The 21,269-nt window shown below is 39.0% G+C and overlaps 1 protein-coding gene across 12 annotated transcripts in view; it reads left to right on the forward strand.

Annotated features, from left to right (window-relative positions):
- The window catches only part of MITF (melanocyte inducing transcription factor), a 246,326-nt gene that overhangs the window by 148,278 nt on the left and 76,779 nt on the right, over positions 1-21,269 (forward strand). For 9 of the 12 annotated variants that reach the window (XM_062201249.1, XM_062201251.1, XM_062201257.1 and 6 more), the window contains one exon: positions 2,548-2,797. In XM_062201249.1, coding sequence (XP_062057233.1) covers positions 2,548-2,797 — 250 coding nt within the window. The remainder of the gene's footprint in view (positions 1-2,547; positions 2,798-21,269) is intronic. The other 3 variants (XM_062201250.1, XM_062201252.1, XM_062201260.1) reach the window with 1 other exon arrangement.

Consider the following 21,269-nt stretch of genomic DNA (forward strand, 5'->3'; position numbering starts at 1 on the left):
GATGCTTTTTTTGTAGAGCTTTCCCAGTGAGTAGATTATTTTGTGTGGAGAGGGTAATGCTGAGGTCATTTTCTGGTGTGGATGAGTGCATGTTATTAAAACAGTAAGCAAGGTATTAACATTGTTCAATTCTATGTGTGTCTGTAGGAAGTGTAGGAGAACATGAAGGAAAGAGGGGGTGAGATCTGGGACTCTGAAGACCCGTAAGAGAACCCATGTGCTGGACCCAGTCCCACATTTTCTTTCTGTGTCAAAATACTATGATGGACCCACATATCCTTCTTCTAGCCAGATGGCAACTGATCACTCAAGTCATTTCTGCATGTTCTTAAATCAGTATCCAGGGGCATATATTCTGCCACTGGGGGGAAAAATGCTACTGCTTTTTATGGTCAAGGCAAGAAAAACAAAAGAAATACGAACTTATCTATAATTCCATTCCCAGTCTGGCAATTATGATCATCTTCATGTGTCTCATGTTAGTCATTTTGTATGTTTTGTACATATGCACACACTGTACTTTTTAAAAATCCAAAGGTAAACATGTTTGAATCCTGCTTTACAATGAACTCTTATTGCATGCATTTCCTACTTTGCTCTGTAGTTGAGTGATTTGTATAAAAAATATATGTAGGTGGTATTTTATTGAATTCATGTGTCATAATTTACTCAACCATTCTCATGGGACAAATATAGGTGATCCATAATAGTTTGCAATTTGTAAAGAGCTTTGCAATGTCAATTTTTCCAAATTTGTATTTGTAATTTGTTTTCATTTTGAAAAAATGCCTTTCCTTGAAGTTTCTGAATCAATTTGGATGAAAAATAACTTTACAGCTTTTTGATAATACTTTTCTTAAAATATTATAATAATGTTTACCAACAATGATATACAGAAATGTGGTCATTTTGCTTTTTTTGTACTCATAAACAATACAAAGAAAAAATTGGAAGCTACCTTGAGTTCTATTTTGCTTCTGGCCTTTCCAATTTCATTATATTGCATACTTTATTCATATCAATAAGTATGTTTCAACACCATTTTTATTGACTGCATAGTATTACATTATATTGGCCTGTGACAGTTTACTCCACCAATTTCCTGTGGTGAAAATAAGCAAACTGTAGTATAATTTTTATGACATAATTTTTCTGGAACTGTGTAGGGGCAAAACAAACACTTCTTCTAAAGGTTCCTGTCTTTAAGGAGTTCTTCAGGATAGTCAGTGATTTCAAAGCTTTATTATACCCTCTCTTAGATGGTGAAGGCAATACTGGGGCTTGTACTAGGTAGAGAGAGAGCTCAAGGGTCAAATACTTTCTGTGAAGCGTGAATATTTCCTCAAATGTTCCTTTTATTCTGTTTCCAGATACTTGGGTTTTATGGTGTTTGTCCTAAAAAGAAATTTTTTAAAAAATTACACTCAAGTAACAAGTTTTCTGTACAGTAATAATAGTAGTGACAAACATTTATTGAGGCAGTACTATGTAGTACTCATTGTTCTATGGCATTTTTATGCATTGTTTTATCTGATCCTCACAAAATCCCTAAAGGGAAGGACTTTAAAATATAAATGATACAGTAAAGATAATTTTAAAAAATCACCTTCCACTTTTAATTAATTTAATTTTGGATTAATGGGTGAAAATGTGATTATTCCCTTTTTCTGGGTAGGGTAACTGAGGCAGAGAGAGGTTTAACAACTTGTTGATGCCAAAGGGCTGGCAAGATAAGCAATTAGAATCCCTATTTAGTGAAATTAGAAGTCTTGTCCTCTTCTGACTAGATGTTAAGCATTTTACATAATTTTGTGTAGAGTGTACCAAGACCATTTGCGGAGGCCTCTTGGGGAATGCACAGCTCACTCATAGTGGAAGGCATGCCAGGATGAATCAGAAGAAAAGGTGGTACAAACAAAACCAGGCGGAGAAGAATTGGCTTGTCAGACTAGCTTGTCTTCTGCCCCTTGTCCAAAAACTGAGGTTGAGTTCAGTGTCAACACTCTGGTCCAAATGCTTCTTTCATTAATGATTTTTTATCTTATAAAAGTTTCCCCATGGCAAAACTCACCTTTTCTTTGAACAGTTCCTCATTAATTAATAAACATTTTAGACAACCTCAAAGAGTTTAGATAACCAGAAAGGAGTAGTTATTTGGTTAGATTCAGTTATACAGAAAAGCAAATTAAGCTATTTATTTTTAAATGTGGAAATCTGGGTGCCATTACAACACATTGCCTCTTGGCACTACATATGGCGGCACTATATTTGGTGATGATGAGTAGTATACAGCACAAAATGTCAAAAAAAATTAAACTACTGGATAAAAATGCCTTGATGCAATCAAGCTGACTCATTTTAATTCAACAACTAATGACTTAAATCCTGTCACCTCTTGATTTTCAATTATGTGGAGTACCATTCTACGACTTGATTATATTCGCGCCAGCTCATTTCATACTTTGGTGCAATTTAGGATACCCCAAAATGCAAACGAAGGGTCTCATTAGGAAACTAAATGTTATGTGCATTTTGGTTTTCCTACAGCAGTTCTGCAGAGCATCCTGGGGCCTCCAAGCCTCCGATAAGCTCCTCCAGTATGACATCACGCATCTTGCTACGCCAGCAACTCATGCGTGAGCAGATGCAGGAGCAGGAGCGCAGGGAGCAGCAGCAGAAGCTGCAGGCGGCCCAGTTCATGCAACAGAGAGTGCCCGTGAGTCAGACACCAGCCATAAACGTCAGTGTGCCAACCACTCTGCCCTCTGCCACCCAGGTGCCGATGGAAGTCCTTAAGGTATGTGCATGTTGCTCTTGTTGGTTGGACCAAGCTCTCCTCTGTTCTCTATTTCCTAGGTGTTTTATTGATCTGAGTGTGTGTTTGATTATATTGACCCATCAGAATCGTATTTGTAAGTGCCATGCCATTGGTTCCTATGTGGCTTTATATTTTTAAAGAGTGATGCAAACTATCAGTGAAATAGGAGGCCTCAATAAATGGCAGAAATTCTATGCAGAATTCCAAGTAGGATTAGATGTGATAGTGACATCTTTTTTCTTCAGGAAAGTTTCAACGTGTAAAAGTTATCTAAACCAGGCCTCTTTTTAATAAGTTGTATGTATTTTTTCTTATATTTAATTTTCCATATTCTATTTTTCTTCTATATTTAGTAAATAATGTTGTCTATAGCATCAGACTCTTTTTCCAAAGGCTCTTCAGATATAAAACTGTGGAAGAGCTTTCTGCGCTTTAATAACCAGCCTACATAATCCTTTTACTGAAGTGAGTTGTCTGCTTTGGGTCTCTTTGATTTCTTGCTGGAATAGAAACTGCAGGAGCTTGTTAGCATCATCCTATCAGGGACATATAGATTCCTAATTACTGGGGAAAATTGTAACAAGTCTAAGAATAGAATTCTGTCTCACATGTGTCTTCTGCATCTCATGGGAAGATATTCCTTGTTTAAAAAGAATCATTTCAGTTCTTAAATATGACCGATTTAAGAGAAATAGAAGAACTTTCTTACCTTTACTTTTTTTTAACCCATTCAGCTAATTGATTCATTCTGAAGAGTCACAAGTGTTACTGTTCATTAAACAATGTGAACTTTACACACTGGTGATTCGTTGTTGGTCTTTGCATTCATTCATGTGCTCAAGAAAAAAAAAAGAGGGAGAGAGAGAGAAAGAAAAACAAACACCTCCCCATTTTAAAGTTTTCTACTAAAACAAATAGAGAGATAATGTGTTATGATCAGGGAGTGAATACGTGATCCTGACTTGGAAGTAGGAACACAATTCTTTAAAATCAAATTTAAAATCAATTATTTTTCATTTGCAAAGACACTTTTAAAATGTAGTGAAGAAACAATGGAATTCTTTGATAGAGAAACCAACTGAAAAAAAAAGATCCAGGTAGGTTAACATATAATTTTATTGCTACATGGTCGTTTAAAATTCTGAATATTGCCACAGTTATCCGATCTTTTAGTCTTCTCCCCATACTTAAATAAAGGCAAGGCTTATACTCTGGACTACATCATTACATGTTGGATCTTTCTCTTGTGTTTGGGTGAAAATCAACAATCACTAATTTTGTATTAAAATTTAAGTAAGATTTAACTTGTTTCATGACTGCATGGATCATAATTGTTTTGTCTATACCTCAGGTTTTTTAAAGTTATGAATTAAATTATAATTAGATGTGGAGAAGTCTTTTTTTAGCCCAAAGGGCAAACTTTAGAAGAGTTGGCATGGATTTAGGCTGGTAGTTGGAAGGTAATGTTTGATATTACAGTAAAGCATATTAGCTGAAATCAATTTTCCTACTGGAGCAGTTATCCAATGGTGATGAAATGACCCAAATACAAATGTGTTAAAGCATCATTTACATATTACATTAAAAATGGACATAACTTCCAAATCTTTTTATTACTTAAAGTATGTTATTTTGGGAACTTATTAAAATCTCCATTAAGTCCTACAAATGACATATCTGGTTTTTCTCATGTTACTGTGTCCTAGTAACACTGGATACAGATGTAGTCCCTAACATAGAAATGCCAGAAAAATTTTCAAAGTTAAAGCACAAATAAATTATTAACACTGGAAGACATAGTCTAACTAAGTGAACAATTGAAAATTTTATATTTCATGCTGAGTAGTTTTTATCTACTTTTATCTTTCATGGTTTGATACTTTCAGTTATGTAAACTAGTGAAGTGTATCATATAAATGAAAAGAAAGACTTGTTGGCATAAGAATGTGGATAGATCTGATTTGGATAGTTTTTTAAACAATTTTTAGTGCCCTTTGTAAATGAAGGACCAAATAAAAATATATGATTTAGGATTCTAAGAAACACCAATGAAAATTTTAAAGGAGAATATCATATAAATGATTAATTCAAATGTGTAAAGACTTAGTACATCATAAAAGAGTACATATTTTCTAAAGTTTTGTGTATACAATTATTTATTGTAGAAAGATAAATGAGAGAATTGTAGTACTTTTGTTTTCCATTTTGTAGCTTTTATTATAAGGCAGTAAATGATTAAAAGCAGCACAATTAATTTAGATGATCTTAGATCTTTTTTTATGAATATGTGCTTTTCAAATAACGGATAATATCAAGTATACTAATCAAGTGCATTGTTATAAATTCTATTAAATATTATCTCATGGTGTATATGAGAAAATCCTCATAGCATATGAGTCAATGCATAGTATATGAGTAAATTTTGCATAGTATATGAGTAAATTCTTCATTTAATTTTTAAAGATTTAAATTGCTAAAATAACATACGCACTTTCCACCGGAGGTAACTGTATGTAGTTAGATGTGCTAGCATGTACAGGAATCCCTGTGCCATCCCTTCCATCTCCCAGCTGGTGTTCAAGAACTTAATTGAAGTAAGGTCATAGTTAAGTTTTCATACAAACTCACGCTACCAACATTCTGTTAGTGGGTTGAATGATGGGTTTTGAAAAGTTAAATTAGTGTTTTTGGGTTAATCCCTTTCCTTGGCAAGTTATATGTAAAATTTGAAGTTTTTTAAAGCACATTTAAAAATTGTTGACATCTGGTAAACTTAGGACTATTTTGAATTCACACCAGAAACTGGAAATTTGCATCACTCATTCCTTTACACGTGGTTGTTGTTCATTCTGTAAATTCATGAAAGTTTGCAGGATTCACCTCTGATTGTATATCAATTTCATTAATTTATAGATTTATTTCTCTGCTGACTTTCATGCCCAATGACTTGGAATAGTCATATTGCTGTGCATCTTCTCTAGGTTTCTAAAGAACAACCTTCGTCAATTGAGTACTGTAACTTAAGGATGCTTCTTTACCATAAATTACCCAACTCTTGGAATGCATAATGTATTTTTCACAGTAGTGGACACTTTCTGTACTTCAAACTGTGAATGATCAAAGAGACCATTAAGAACCATTAATGAAAGGATTCTTCCACAGGTGGATTTTTTTCGGTTATGATTGAGAAACATCCAAACCTGAGGTTTGAAATTTGGGGTAGCTTCTTTCAAACAAAAGCAGAATAATCAGGGATAGGCCTTGTGGGTGTTCGAGGTCTCATGGCTACAGAAGCATCATGGTACCAACCACCACGTCATCAAGTTGTTGTTTATGCACCAAGCCTCTTTTCACTCTCTCAGCTCTCTAACTTTGATCAATTACCAAACCACCTGGTTGCTCTGATCTTGGATTGGCAAGTTTATCAGGATTTATTTCCTCACCACCTTCCCTAACATGGACTCTGACAGTGTATAACTTGAAAACATTCCTTTCTCTCTCTTTTGTTTGCTTTTGTACTTTAGTCTTGGAATTTGACAACTTAAAGGCAAAGTGTTCTTTCTGGAAAAGATTGAACTTTTTTTCTGTTCTGCGTTGGAGAATATTTTTAAAAAGGATTGTTAATTGTTTATATTTTATTTTTAATGGAAGGAATTTATTTTTAAGTTTTTCCTTTTCTTCCCAATAATTTCAAGCATTGGGAAAATTGTTCCAAATTGAGGAGTGACTTTTGCTGTTGATCAAATGCAAACACCCTTTTTGCCTGCACCTGTATATTGTAAACTGAATTTATGTTGGCATTGACTTCGTAGCTATCTCATCAGTATAGTGTCTATTTGGATAGAGATTCTAGAGAGTTGTAATGGAAGTCTGGCTTCTTTGTGCTCCTATTCTGCAACTGACATCCTAAGAGGTTTCACTATGCATGGAGTGTGTGGATGACTTAGATTGATGATTTTTCTCTGAAAATTACAAAATCCATCTGGAGTAGAATTTCAGGGTGTAGCTTATTTTTCAGGTGTAATGCAAAAACATGAAAAAGGGTATATGTGGAATTACAAGTTAGTTGGTAGTTTATGGAGTGGTAGAAGGGACTTCTTCCACACTCTGCACTGGATTTAATTGCTAATTTATTTAGCCAGGAATACAGAACCCGAGTATCATTAACTTGACTGCAAGAAGCAGGGAGAGATTCAGCCTGTCTCAGATATCTAAGCTTGCCTTGGTCCCCTTAGTTAAGCAAGCCATTGTTAGAGGTGTTGTCCTCAGGACCTGCTGGGATTTCTTCACATACCGCAGTCCATTCCTACCTGGGCTATCATGTGCTTAAATCCCCCGTCAATGTGACGGTCTATCAGCCTTGATTTGGGGAATTGTTTTTACAAGTTTTTGAATCAAACTTGATGTCTGCAAGGCTGTATCTTTTTCCAGGGGGACAAAGGGAGTGCCATTCCAGGTTCCACCAACAGCTAGCTCTTCATTCTCCAGAGACTTCATTTCCCTGGACAGTCTGAGTCATTCATTCCATGTCACACATAAGGTAGTTTTCTTCCTCTTTAAAATTCATTTTATTGATTTGTTTAAACAAATTGCCTATGGTATTTGTTCACTTTGAACAGGTTTCAACAATACAGAGTAATAACCCAATAGCTAACTTGCCCTCCCTTTCTTCCTGCTCCCTGAGGAGTTAACTGCCAAATTACCAGTTTAAGGTGCAGGCTTCCTGGCTTCTTCTGTTTTCCAGCCCTATCGTTGTCTTTTGTGAGAGTGAGGTCTAAAGAAATAGTCTATTTTAATGAGGTAGAGGTAACTCTGTATTTCTCTTTGTTCATATTTGCAAGTGGAACCAACAAATAGAATTTCCTCTTGCGGTTGTCTCTACTTTTGGAAGTATTGCTTCCAGCTCTACTGTTTCCTGGGCTAAAAACAGTCTTCTCCCTCTGATGGTGGGGTGCCCAGTTTGCATGGAGCTCTGTTTGCTTCTCAGGCTGTTTATGCTCCCCTGTGGGTAAGGAGTTAATAATCTCAGGCTGGCACAAGAGGGGCTCCTTGAAATTTTCTTGCACTGGAAGAATCACACTTACCACAGACCAAGAAGGGCAAAAATCTAAGTAACTGTTTATTAATTAGTATTTGACTTGGTTTTTCTGTTGACACTGCTTTTAGTGGACTTTGAGTAATGAATGCTGAAGAAAGTATACCTTGCTTGGATATTAAGGCTTGGGCTACTTGAAAGAGCAGGCCCATGGGGAGCAACTATCTAAAACCAAATATTCAACCTGCACACGACTAAGCCACTGAACTAAGTTCATATCTCTGAAAACACTACAACGTCAGCTCTGATTGCACGTTCACTTGGTAATATTAACATGAAATTGAAACAGTTTGCCCTGTATGAGCACAAGATCATTTTTATGTGGCTGTAGGGTACACTGGCATCTTGGTAATTTGACTTCATCAAGCTGAGGGTAGGGCCACCTGTGCTCAGCAAACACCTGAGCCTAGTGGTATCTTCTCTTTAAGATGAGGATCCTTAATTTCTTCTCCCTGAGTCACTTTTTCATGACTGAGGATCATCTTTGGGTTTCCAGGAGAGAGCCACCTGCTCAGCCCCTTCTCCGTTTTTGCTGTTAGGTGAAGCCATCCTGATTAAGTGTGGTCTCCTTTCATTTACACAGTTCTCCTAATTCTGTACTAATGGAAGGGAGAGGGGCGTGGTAAGGACATTTTACAGATCTGGGCCTAGTTTTTTCCTGGTTCTAAATGGTGAATTCTTTTTAATGTGGTGGGACCTGTAAGTCATGCATCCCCAACAAAGGTGATATCAGACCTGGTTCCTGAAGGGCAAAAAAAAAAAAAAAAAAAGCCTACATGTTGCAATGGTTTGTAACCCTGCAAGGCCAGGTACATAAACAGGCAAACAGTGTATGTGGCTGTTAAAATTTCATGGAGTTGGAGATGGAGAGGCAGTTAAGAGAAAAATGCCTGAAATGGCTATTTCAGGGAATGCTGGTGGAAAAAAATGTTAAGAAGCGTTCCTGTAGGATAATCAACATCTTTCCCAATTCCTCTCATTTGAGTTGTGTTTAGAGGTTTATTGAGGTTCCTATAGATATGACCCCTGCATTCTGGCTGGTCTGTTTTCCCCCTAGGAAAAGTGTTAGCAATAGCAGGCATGCATAGCACCTGCCAGCACTGGGTTTTTCCCAAAATTGGTCTGTGAGTTGGTGCTTATTAGCATCCCCATCTCCCAGATGCAGGGACTGAAGCTCATCCAAAGACACTGAAGTTAAGTGGTACAGTCAGGGTTTGAACTCTCCCCGTTGAACTCTCTAGTGGTAGTACCTCTCATAGGGTGAATTACCTGAGAAACTTTAAAAGGCTGAGGAAGCTGTGTTCAGTCTCTCAAATGACATGGGCACCCAGGTTCCGTAGTAAGTTTGTTACAGAGCTTTTGGACAGAGCGTCACACTTTCATAGAAATTACTGATGTGAATATGGTGCTATCTATACAGCTTGGAGGACAGAAGGCCGCAGTGCTTCCTTGACTACAGGCATATTAATTGTGGTTTGAGGCTTTAGCCATTTCTAAAGAATGGCAAGAACAGAATATGTTAGAGCCAAATGTAGGGTCAAACAAAAAGATACATAGTCTTAAGCATTTGGAGTTAGTAAGGGCTTTCTCTGTTGAATAATTAAAGTATCTCCTTGAGTCTCCCTGATATGCATGATGAAAGAACTGGATGCATGTTTACTGTGTAAAGAGACTGCCTGGCCACACTGACCAGGTAATTCACAGTTCAGTGATAGTCATCATTGTGGATTAAAAAGGAGTGCATGAAGGTTTTCGTAACAACATCCAAAAGTTACAACTCAAGATCACCAAGATTCTTAAGATCTTGATGGCCCATCCCATCCCAGTTCATATGCTTTATAATTCTGTTTTAACAATGTCTTTGTATTGTTTTAAATGATTTTATAATTATTCAATGAAGTAGACTTATATACATTTCTTAATATGGATTTTCTTCTGAAATTATTATTGCATTTTTAGTTTTTCTTCCCCTGCAGTGTTATAGCCTTTGCTGTATCTTACTACTTACAACTGGAACATTTGTCCTGATTGTTTTTCTGTTTGCTTTTAAGTGAATGTCAGCTGTACTAAATCTTATACTCAAAGTCATGAGCCTCCCTCACAAACCTACTTAGTCCCAACAGTTAAAGAAAGAGTGTGATAGTCTACCTTCTATGGGTAAGCTTTTGAAAAGAGAGATTGTGGACAGGTGTAAGCAAAATCTATTTTTAACTTTGCCCTACTAAAATAAGTAGGTGGGATCTGTATTAAAACATGTAAATCAGTACTGTGGCTTTGCTCAAGGTTATAGTTGCAATTAGTAATAGCATATTGGTTTTTGTCCTAAATATGTCTCTTTGTATTGACTTGAGTATTGCCTGAACTTTGAGAAAAATTTAGCTTCTGATTAAATATACCAGTATTTCAGATCTTATTTATAAAGTTAGATGTTTTTACATATTATTTTATAACATTTTGAGAAGGAAATGAATCAAAAGTAGAAATATGAAGCAGATAAAGTGGGAGGCTGTTAAAGTACAGAATGGTCGTGGAAAAGGAATAAGCACTCCTAAAACAATAGAGAATGTTCTAGAAAAGGATCTGGCTGAATCTATACCAAATTGTTCCTATTATCTCTGGAATGGGAATTGGTATTGGAGGTGGTGGTGATCAAAGGCTGTATTTTTTTTTTTTAACTAGAACATATGCATGCATTCCTCATGTAATTAAAGTGAATGCCTCTAATGCATTTTGTTTAAGAGTTTTAGCCAAGTCCAGCTTCCCCACAACCTTGCGGGGGAGCACAGCTCTTCCATCACGTGAGTTTACTAGACTTATGTGCATTATGCAACCCTAGTGGTCTTCCCTAGAAGAAAGATAAAGTATAGGAATCCTAAAAACTAAAAGTGAGCAAAAGGATTTGGATCACCCAGCTGTGAATTATTTTTAAAAAGTAGCTGAGAGGCCCAAAATATAAAGAAAAATTCAAATTTCTTCTCCCTTATACCATTAGGCATAGTTTTGTTGTAATCTCCCCTGTTGGCCCTGGGTTTTGTATAATTAAAATTTAGGGGCTGGTAATTTTGTTGAGACTTAATTAGAAGTGACAAACCAGAGACATTCCTGCCGGTTAGGAAAGGCTTAAGAAATTCTTATTGGCTAAGTTACAAATATGTAACATTTTTTCTGAACAGTGCATGGTAGTTCAGACAGTCTAAAGGTGACAAGATTAGCTTTGTTTTTCTAGTGAAGTAGTAAAAATTAGATTAATAAGTACCAGGCAAAGAACCTTTCTTTCTTTCTTTTTTCTCTCTTTCTTTTTTTTTTTTTTTTTGAAAGAAATCTTACCTTGAGGACTTCTGGCTGTGGAGATCTGGAGATCGGTGCCTTAATTAGCCACATGTTCTTTTTACCTCCTGGGAAATAAGTCCAGGATAAAATTGGGGATCAAGACGTCGACGTACATTGACTTAGCACACGCCGCTAAGTAATTCATCAAGGAATGTTGGTAATTAGTCCTGCCTCTTTCAACTCTTGGCTTATTTTATAAAACCAGTTGATTTAAAATAATGCCTGCTGATTTATTACCCACACGTTTCAAGACTGGGACTTGGCTCTTAAACAAAAGCAAGATTGTGCAGTGATGGAAACGTGCCCTCTTGTTTTTGTGTTTTTACAAATTCTGAAGGGCCATCTATAGTCTCCTATTAACTTTGTTGCATTTTCTTTTACCCTGTTCAGCATTTTACTGGGCTTTCTTTTGTGTCTTGGTAAAGAGAGGGGGGGGGAGCAAATTAAAAAAAAAAGAAACCCAAAAACAGACTCTTGGAGGTTTTGGATGTGAGGTGCTTGTCAAGATCTATTGGCTCAGTGTGGTTTGATGGAATTTAATTTGAATCTTTAGTCTGGTTAGACAGGCCGTAGTAATGGCCTTTGGTCTTCTTGCATTGTTAAATGTTTGGTAATATTTATGACAGCCAAGTTAATCTTAAAAGATTGAATTTATGAGACACACAGAACCTTACAACTTCAGCTTTGTGGCTTTGGTGTCCAAATTGTAGTAAATTATAATTTGAATGTCAGATGCCCTCTAATACTAACTGATGTACCTACCTCATTATTCTGTGAGATGTGACTATAATCATTGCCCCTGTTGAAAATCTGGACTTAGCCTGGTTCCAGTACTCCCTGAGTGACCTTGGGTATGTTTCCTGTTCTCTCTCAGCCTCAGTGATGTCATTGGTGAAGTGGAGGTAATGTGTTTGCTCTGGTGAGAATTAAACTAGGTAATTCACTAATGTAGTGCTGTCAAACAGAAATGTGAGCCACATATGTAAACCCATTAAAAACTGAAAAAAAAAAAAAGGTGGAACTGAATGTAATATACTTTATTTTACTCCACTTATCTAAAATATTATCATTTCAACATGTAATCAGCTGGAAAGTTTTTACATGCTTTTCTTCTCTTTTTTTTTCTTAAAGATTTATTTATTTATTTGAAAGTCAGAGTTAGGGGTAGTAGGTTAATTCTCTGCTTGCGCCAGCATCCCATATGGGCGCTGGTTCTAGTCCCAGTTGCCCCTCTTCCAATCTAGCTCTCTGCCATGGCCTGGGAAAGCAGCAGAGGATAGCCCAAGTGCTTGGGCCCCTGCACCTGCATGGGAGACCGGGAAGAAGTACCTGACTTCTGACTTCTGATCGGCGCAGCTCCGGCTATTTTGGCCATTTGGGGAGTGAACCAACAGAAGGAAGACCTTTCTCTCTGTCTCTCCCTCTCACTGTAATAAATAAAAAAAAATCTTAAAAAAAAAAATAAGGAAAGTTAGAGTTAGAGGCAGAGAGTGAGAGAGAGGTGTCTTCCATCTGCTGGTTCACTCCCCAAATGGCTGCAAAGGCCGGAGCTGGGCCAATTGGAAGCCAAGAGCCAGGAGCTTCTTTTGGGTCTCCCACACGGGGTCAGAGGCCCAAGCACTTGGGCCATCTTCCACTGCCTTCCCAGGGCATAGCAGAGAGCTAGACTGGAAGTGGAGCAGCCGGGACTCAAGCAGCATCCATATGGGATGTTGGCACTGTAGGCGCGGCTTTACCCGTTATGCCACAGCACTAGCCCCTTACATACTTTAAATACTGAGTCTTCATAGTAAGTCTTTCATACTGTCTTCATTATTGGGTGTGTATTTGATCACACCAGCACATTTGAACATGGATGTAAAATTTTCATCAGAATCATTTAATCTGTTTATAAATTTATAAAATTTACAGTTGAAAAATACAGATTCATATGCCCAGTTTATTTCAAACATTTAAAAATATTTACAACTAAGCTGAGTGTGTTTTTATATTTAGATTTAGCTTAAATCTAAATTTAAATTAAATTTAAAATTTCCTAAACTGGCCACATTTTTAAGACCCGATAACACATGTGGCCTTTGAGTTGGACAGCACAGTGCTGAGTAGGCTGGAAGTGCTCAATAAAGGATTCTTCTTTAGTGTTCTTGATAATAAATAGCAAGATTTATAATTATTAATCATCCAAATATAGTAATTATTATTATTATCTCCAGGTTGCCATCTTCATGTGCCACTGTTAAACCTACCCAGTACTATTGTTTCTCTGCTGTCTCCTCCCTCTTCTCATAAAGAAATACAGGCATTATTTTCTTTCCCATAATTTAGAGGCAAGATTACTTGGCATACTTCCTGGACGTTTGACACTTTCTTTTCTTTTTCTTTTTTTCTTTCTTTCTTTTTTTTTTTTTTTTTTTTTTTGACAGGCAGAGTGGACAATGAGAGAGAGACAGAGAGAAAGGTCTTCCTTTGCCATTGGTTCACCCTCCAATGGCTGCTGCGGCCGCTGCACTGTGGCTGGCGCACCACGCTGATCCGAAGCCAGGAGCCAGGTGCTTCTCCTTGTCTCCCATGCGGGTGCAGAGCCCAAGCACTTGGGCCATCCTCCACTGCACTCCCGGGCCACAGCAGAGAGCTGGCCTGGAAGAGGGGCAACCAGAACAGAATCCGGCGCCCCGACCAGGACTAGAACCCAGTGTACCGGCGCCGCAAGGCGGAGGATTAGCCTGTTGAGCCACGGCGCCAGCCGACATTTTCTTTTCTTAAGCATTTATTTATTTATTTGAAAGAGTTACAGGGAGGGAGAGTGGGAAGGAGAGAGAGAAAGAAAGAGAGAATTTTCTATTCGCTGGTTCACTCCCCACATGGCCTCAATGAGAGTTACGGAGAGAGAGATACGCACACTCAGAGATAGATATCTTCTATTCCCTGGTTCACTCCCCAGATAACTACAATGGTCAGGGCAGGGCCTGGCCAAAGCCAGGAGCTTCATCCACGTCTCCCACATAGGTCCAGGGGTCCAAACATTTGGGCCATCTTCACCACTTTTCCCAGGGCATTAGCAGGGAGCTGAATCAGAAGTGGAGCATCCAGGACTCCAGCCAGTGCCCATATGGGATGCCAGCATCACAGGTTGCAGCTTTACCTGCTATGCCAATAATGCCAGCCCTGACATTTTCTTTAAAAAACACCCTTTTGTAGGAGACAGCAGTAAAGAGTCACCTGTGATAGTGTGGCATTTTGATCTATTTTGGCCTATGGCCTTCCATTTAGCTTGAGCTCAGTGACAGCTCTTGACTTGTTAGTCACACATCTTAATCATACTCTCAATTCAGGTTTTGCAAACCTACACACATTACACTTAGGTAGCATCTGTCCAGCACATTGCAGATGTCTAAAACCTTGGAAATACATAAGCATTTCATCAGTGTTCCTTGTGCTAAACTAATATTGAAGGAAAAGGAAGTTTATTAATTCTGTTATCCTTTAATGTGTATTTGATAGAGCTTAATTGACATTAAGGATACTAAAAACTGGATTTTTCTTTTCCTTTTTTTTTTTTTTGGTGAAGCTCTCTGTGATTTTTATTCACACTGAACTAAGGCAATTTCTTGTCTCAGTTAACTTGCAGAGTATTTATAGGAAATTTCAGCATAGTTCATAATACAACATTTCCATTTTCTTAGTCACCAGGTACCCAAATTTTCTGTTTTGGTAGTAATTGTCAGTCACTTCTTAGGTTAGAAATAATATACCTAAAATGATAATTTATGTTTTGTTAGACGCCTTGTCATTCTTAATGAAAATGATGACTTGATTATGTTGAAATTAGTAAACTATGTTGGAGATATTAAATGTTTTCTTTATATAATACTGAGTCTATAAAAACATTCTGATGCAATTATAGCAAGCAAGAAAGCCAAGAATAAGCAAATATGTTAACCATGTTATGACTTCCAGAAAGCAAAACAATTATGTTGTCAGATTTCATGACTTCCTAAGAGTCATCTATTTTTTCTTAGTGTTTGTTGTATATTTTGCTATCTTCTTATCATTAAGTAGTCTAAGTTAATCAACATTCAGGCCATGACAAAACTGATTGTAGTTTCCTGATTACTTTCCAAGTTTGTTATAAAATCACATACCTAAAGGATTTTTCAGCTCATTAATCAACAAAATCTTGATATAATTTATAGGACAGTGTTATGAATATGAATTCCTTGTGCCCATTTTTGTTGACATTTAGAACTCCTGACACTGCATAGAGAAGACAAAGTGGACATTCTCTTGGGACATTAATTCTGTTATAAAATCTTCCCTCAGTTTGACACGATGCTAAGGCATTTAGAACATAACCTCAGATACTGTTTTTTGGAAGTATTTGGTAGCTCAGGAGTTCTCCGAGTATGGTCTGGAGTCTGAACCCCTATATCCCTGGAACCTCATTAGAAATGCAGATTCCCTGTGCTGCCCCAAACCTACTAAGCCAGAATCTCTAGGGGTGAGACCTGTTAATCTGCATGTTTTAACCAGTCCTCTGGAATACTCTAAAGTCTGTCCGTGTTTGGAAATCACTGTTGTGGAAACTTGGAGGTTCAGTAATAAGCATGAGAGAAATGAGGAATTGTAGGTGCAAATAAAGTCATACAAGTTTCTCTACTGTAGGACTTCTTAGATCCTGTAACACACAGAGTTGTGGGAAATCTCCCCCAGTGGTACAATAGCAAGCACTTGGAGGAAAGGAGGAGGATTGGCAGAGGAAATATTGCCTTGAATTGATCAGTGAACATTGCAAAATACCCAGTAGCTATTTAGGATATTTTGCATGAGGGGTACATTCCATTATATGCCTGTATTTATGTGAAGTTGGTAACAGCTGATTAATTATTGAGACGGTCAGTTGAGGATAAAATGGTGATAAACTCTAAACTTATTTAGTTTAGAGCAGTGATTTTTAAGCTGCAACAACCATTAGGCCTTTTGAGTACCACTGGGATATCCATGAAACCATTTGTCCACAAACATTTGTGAACTAATACATACCATGTTTATATATACACCATCCACATCTGTTTCTTTCTTTCTTTTTTTTTTTTGACAGGCAGAGTTAGAAAGTGAGAGAGAGAGAGACAGAGAGAAAGGTCTGCCGCTACGGAAGCCAGGAGCTAGGTGCATCCTCCTGGTCTCCCATGCTGGTGCAGGACCCAAGCACTTGGGTCATCCTCCACTGCCTTCCCGGGCCACAGCAGAGAGCAGGACTGGAAGAGGGGCAACCGGGACAGAACCGGTGCCCCAACTGGGACTAGAACCTGGAGTGCCGGTGCCGCAGGCAGAGAATTAGCCTAGTGAGCCATGGTGCCGGCCCAATCCACCTCTGTTTCAAATCAACATAGGTGCTGCTATCACTACTAACTGATACCAGAGACATGTTTCATTTTTTTCTTCTTTTCAGGTACTCCAAAGGCACAATTCCTAATCAAATATAGCCTTGAAATATTTCTTTTCAAAGGTAGTTAAAAGCCACTTTAAAATAGTTTATTTTGATTTGATTTGATTTGAAAGGCAGAAAGACAGTAGGAATGGGGATGGACAGAGATCTTCCATCCACTGGTTCACTCCCAAAATGTCCCCAACAACCTGTGCCAGGTCTAAGCTAGGAGTAGGAACTCAATCCAGATCTTGCTACCTGGGCAACAAGAACCCAGTTACTTGAGCTATCCTTACAGCCTTCCAAAGTCTGTATTGGTGGGAAGCTGGAGTCAGGACCAGAGCTGAAAATTGAACCAAGGCATGTTGATATGGGACTCAGGTGTTTCAACCACTGCACTAAATACTCTAGAATACTTTTTAGTGCAGTTTTAGTTCACAGTTAAGTGGAGCAACACAGAGCTATCCCATGGACTGTTTGCCCTTACATATATGCAGCCTCCTTTATTATCAACATCCCCCACCACAGGGATGTATGTTATAGTCAGTGAACCTATACTGACTCACAGTATCCAATGTCTATACTTTAAAAAAAATTTACTTATTTGTTTGAGAGGCTGAGTTACAGAGAGAGGGAGAGACAGAAAGAGAGATCTTCCGTGTGCTGGTCCATTGCCCAGATGCCTGCAATTGACAAGATTGGGCCAGGCCAAAGCCAAGAGCCAAGAGCTTCTTTCAGGTTTCACATGTGGTTATGGGGGCTTAAGCACTTGGGCCATCTTCAGCTGCTTTCTCAGGCCATTAGCAGGGATCAAGATTGGAAGTGGAGCAGCTGAGACTTGAACGGGTACCCATACTTTACATTAGTGTTGACTCTTGGTGTTATTCATTTTATGATTTGGAAAAATATATAATAGCATTGTCCAATTATAGCTTATCCAGAGGATTTTTAGTCCTCTGTGCTCCATCTCTCCTCTGAAGTTAAAAGCTACTTCTTTCTGGGAAACTTTTTTTGGATAGCAAGTATTATTTAAATTCTGCTTTAAGGATCTGCTTTTTTATTTTTGTATTGAGTTTAGTTAAATGGTAACATAATGGGGCATTTTCCAGAGACTTTAAATCTTCTAGCATCTATCACTTAGGTATCGGGCAGCACGTCCTTGATGGTGAGCCTCTGACATCAGAGGTCTTTCTACTGATGTGGCCATGATCTTGGCTTTGTCTTTTATGCTGAAGCATTGACATCAACAGAAAATATTTATTCTTTTTTCTTTTTCTGTATTGATTTTCTGCCCGAAGGCCGTATAACCAGTGCATGTGGCTGGCTTGCCATGCTGGTTGGCATAAAACAAATGATGATTTAAAGAGGTTCCATGGGAAGGACTCTTTCTGGTCCTGGGGTCCTTAACATGCACATTCAGCATGCTGGCGAACCCAAGCCCACCCTTAGAAGGAGTGTGCTCCTACACAAGCCATGCAGTGTGCCTCTGTCCTGCCAGAAAATGCTGATTGCCTTGTTTAACCTTGTTATTTCCTTTCCTTGTGCTTATACTCACCCAGTAAGGTGAGAAAATCAGAAACCACCCTAACATGCTCCCTGGGAACATCTGTGCTGGGTCATAAACCTTGCTCCTCTGACCTATTCTGTTTTTCCAGTAAGGTTCAATTAAAACTTTTCAACTAAAATTCAGAGAACCAAAGGCATTTGATTATGTGCTACATCTGTTATCGCAGTCTATGAAGGCACTTTAAAAGGTTTGCGGAAAAATGAAGTTAAAACTAAGAATTTGGGTGAGTGTTCAGCTTAATGGTTCAGGCTCCTGTTAAGAAGCTGTGTGCCTCGTGTACCTGCAGCCAATATCAACTCCAGCTCCTGACTCTAGCTTCCTTCTATTTCAGATACTTGGAGGTAGCAGTGATGGCTCAAGTAATTGGATCTGTGCTATCTGTGTGGGTGACCTGGATTGAGTTCCTGGTGCCCAGTTTCAGGCTGGTCCCAACAGTTGTGGCATTTTGGGAAGTAAACCAGTAGATGGTAGCTTGCTCTCACGATCATTCTTTCTCTGTTTCTCTCTTTCTCTTCCTCTCTCCCTCTCTCCCTTTCTCCCTCTCTCCCTGTTCCTCTTGCATGAATAAATAAAAATTTAAAACATTTATTTGCTTATTGAAAGGCAGAGAGAGAGAGAGAGAGGGAGAGAGAGGTTGATCTTCCATTCTCTGGTTCACTTCCCAAATGGCCACAGCAGTCGGGTCTGGGGCAGACCAAAGCTGGAGCTGGGAACTTCATCCTGGACTCCTCTATGGGTGATCCAGGACCTGTATCTGGATCATCTTCTACTGCCTTCCCAGGTACTTTAGTATGAAGCTGGATCAGAAGTGGAGTATCAGGGACTCAAATTGGCACTCTAATGTGGGGTACTCATGTCACAAGTGGCATTGTAACCTGCTGTGCCACAACACCAGCCCCAGTAAATAAATAAAATTTTAAAGTATGAGTTTATGTTGATGCAAAAAAACACTTTTCCCAGAATGTACATTATTCCACATTTTGTAAGAAAAATTTCTGCATCAAACTCATATTTTTATTTTTGATTTTTTTTTAAACATTTATTTATTTACTTGAAAGAATTTCACAGAGAGAGAAGGAGAGGCAGAGAGAGAGAGAGGAAGAGAGAGAGAGAGAGAGAGTGAGAGGTTGAGAGGTTTTCCATCCGCTGGTTCACTTCCCAACTGGGCTGATTTGAAGCCAGGAGCCAGAAGTTTCCTCCGGGTCTTCCACACAGGTGTGGTGGCCTAAGGACTTGGCCATATTCCACTGCTTTCCTAGGCCACAGCAGAGAGCTGGTTTGGAAGTGGAGCAGCCAGGACTCTAACCGGCACCCATATGGGATGCCAGCAGTGCAGGAGGTGACTTTACCCACTACACCACAGCACCGGCCCCTCAAACTCCTATTTTTAATTTGATTTCCCTTGAACTTTTTGAAGTATTTGCATACATATTTAAGGGCATGAGCTCTGGAGTTGGGTGTTCAGTGTTCAAATCCTTTCTAAACCTCAGTTCTCTTGTCTGCATAACAAGGATAATAAAAATCCCTAGCTCTTAGGATTGCTGTGAGAAATAATTGGCATGATACTTGCAAAGCACTTAGCACTGTGCCTGGCACAAAACTTGTTAAATTCTGCTCCCATCATCAGCATTTCAAGCAGACTCATACTCAGTCCACCGTAATTGAGCCACATAATGGATTCTTGAGGAATTACTAAAAGGTTAATGGGTTGGCAAAAGGTGAGGAAGTTGATTCTACCTACGATCAAGAATTAATTTCTCTAGAGGTAGATAGGATATATAAACATTCTTTCATCCTATTACTGCTGGCTTACATTTCAGCAGCATGTAAATTTTTTGCTTAAAAACCACATATCTATGCAGGTTTTCAGAGTAACTTTTTTGGGGTGTAAAGGGGGGTGGTGGGATGCTTGACCACATTTTTTTCCACAATTAGACCTAAAAGTCTTAGAAGTTGTTTACATGACTTACAGGAAACTGTTAAATCCTCAGTTCAAAAAATTCTGGGGGCCGGCGCCGCGGCTCACTAGGCTAATCCTCCGCCTTGCGGCGCCGGCACACCGGGTTCTAGTCCCGGTCGGGGCACCGATCCTGTCCCGGTTGCCCCTCTTCCAGGCCAGCTCTCTGCTGTGGCTAGGGAGTGCAGTGGAGGATGGCCCAAGTCCTTGGGCCCTGCACCCCATGGGAGACCAGGAGAAGCACCTGGCTCCTGCCATCGGATCAGCGCGGTGCGCTGGCCGTAGCGCGCCTACCGCGGCGGCCATTGGAGGGTGAACCAACGGCAAAAGGAAGACCTTTCTCTCTGTCTCTCTCTCTCACTGTCCACTCTGCCTGTCAAAAAGTAAAAAAAAAAAAAAAAAAAAAAAAAAAAAAAAAAAAAAAAAAAATTCTGGGGAAAGTGGTAATAATTGAAGCTACATTTTTAAGAGAAACTCATAGTTCTTGGCCTATCAAAATGTTCTTTGGTTCTGAAATTACTGATTTATGCACTAATAATTTTGGTCCTGGAGCTTGATTTAAATATGAGAGATGAAAGAAGAAAAAAAAAATAAAAATAGGCCGCTGCCGAGGCTCAATAGGCTAATCCTCCACCTGCGGCGCCGGCACACCGGGTTCTAGTCCCAGTTGGGGTGCCGGATTCTGTCCCGGTTGCCCCTCTTCCAGGCCAGCTCTCTGCTGTGGCCAGGGAGTGCAGTGGAGGATGGCCCAAGTGCTTGGGCCCTGCACCCGCATGGGAGACCAGGAGAAGCACCTGGCTCCTGCCTTGGGATCAGAGCGGTGCGCTGGCTGCAGTGCGCCGGCCGCGGCGGCCATTGGAGGGTGAACCAATGGCAAAGGAAGACCTTTTTCTCTGTCTCTCTCACTGTCCACTCTGCCTGTCAAAAAAATAAAAAATAAAAAATAAATAAAAGAAATATGAGTGACTATGTATGATTTTATTAACTCATCGCCTTTTGAAACATTATTTTTAGGCAAGTAGAAGTTCGAAATACATTTCATCACAGCATCTTAACCCCATGCGCCGGGGCCCACAT

This window comes from Lepus europaeus, chromosome 9 (genome assembly GCF_033115175.1).
Source record: "Lepus europaeus isolate LE1 chromosome 9, mLepTim1.pri, whole genome shotgun sequence".
In the NCBI taxonomy this organism is placed as follows: Eukaryota; Metazoa; Chordata; class Mammalia; order Lagomorpha; family Leporidae; genus Lepus; species Lepus europaeus.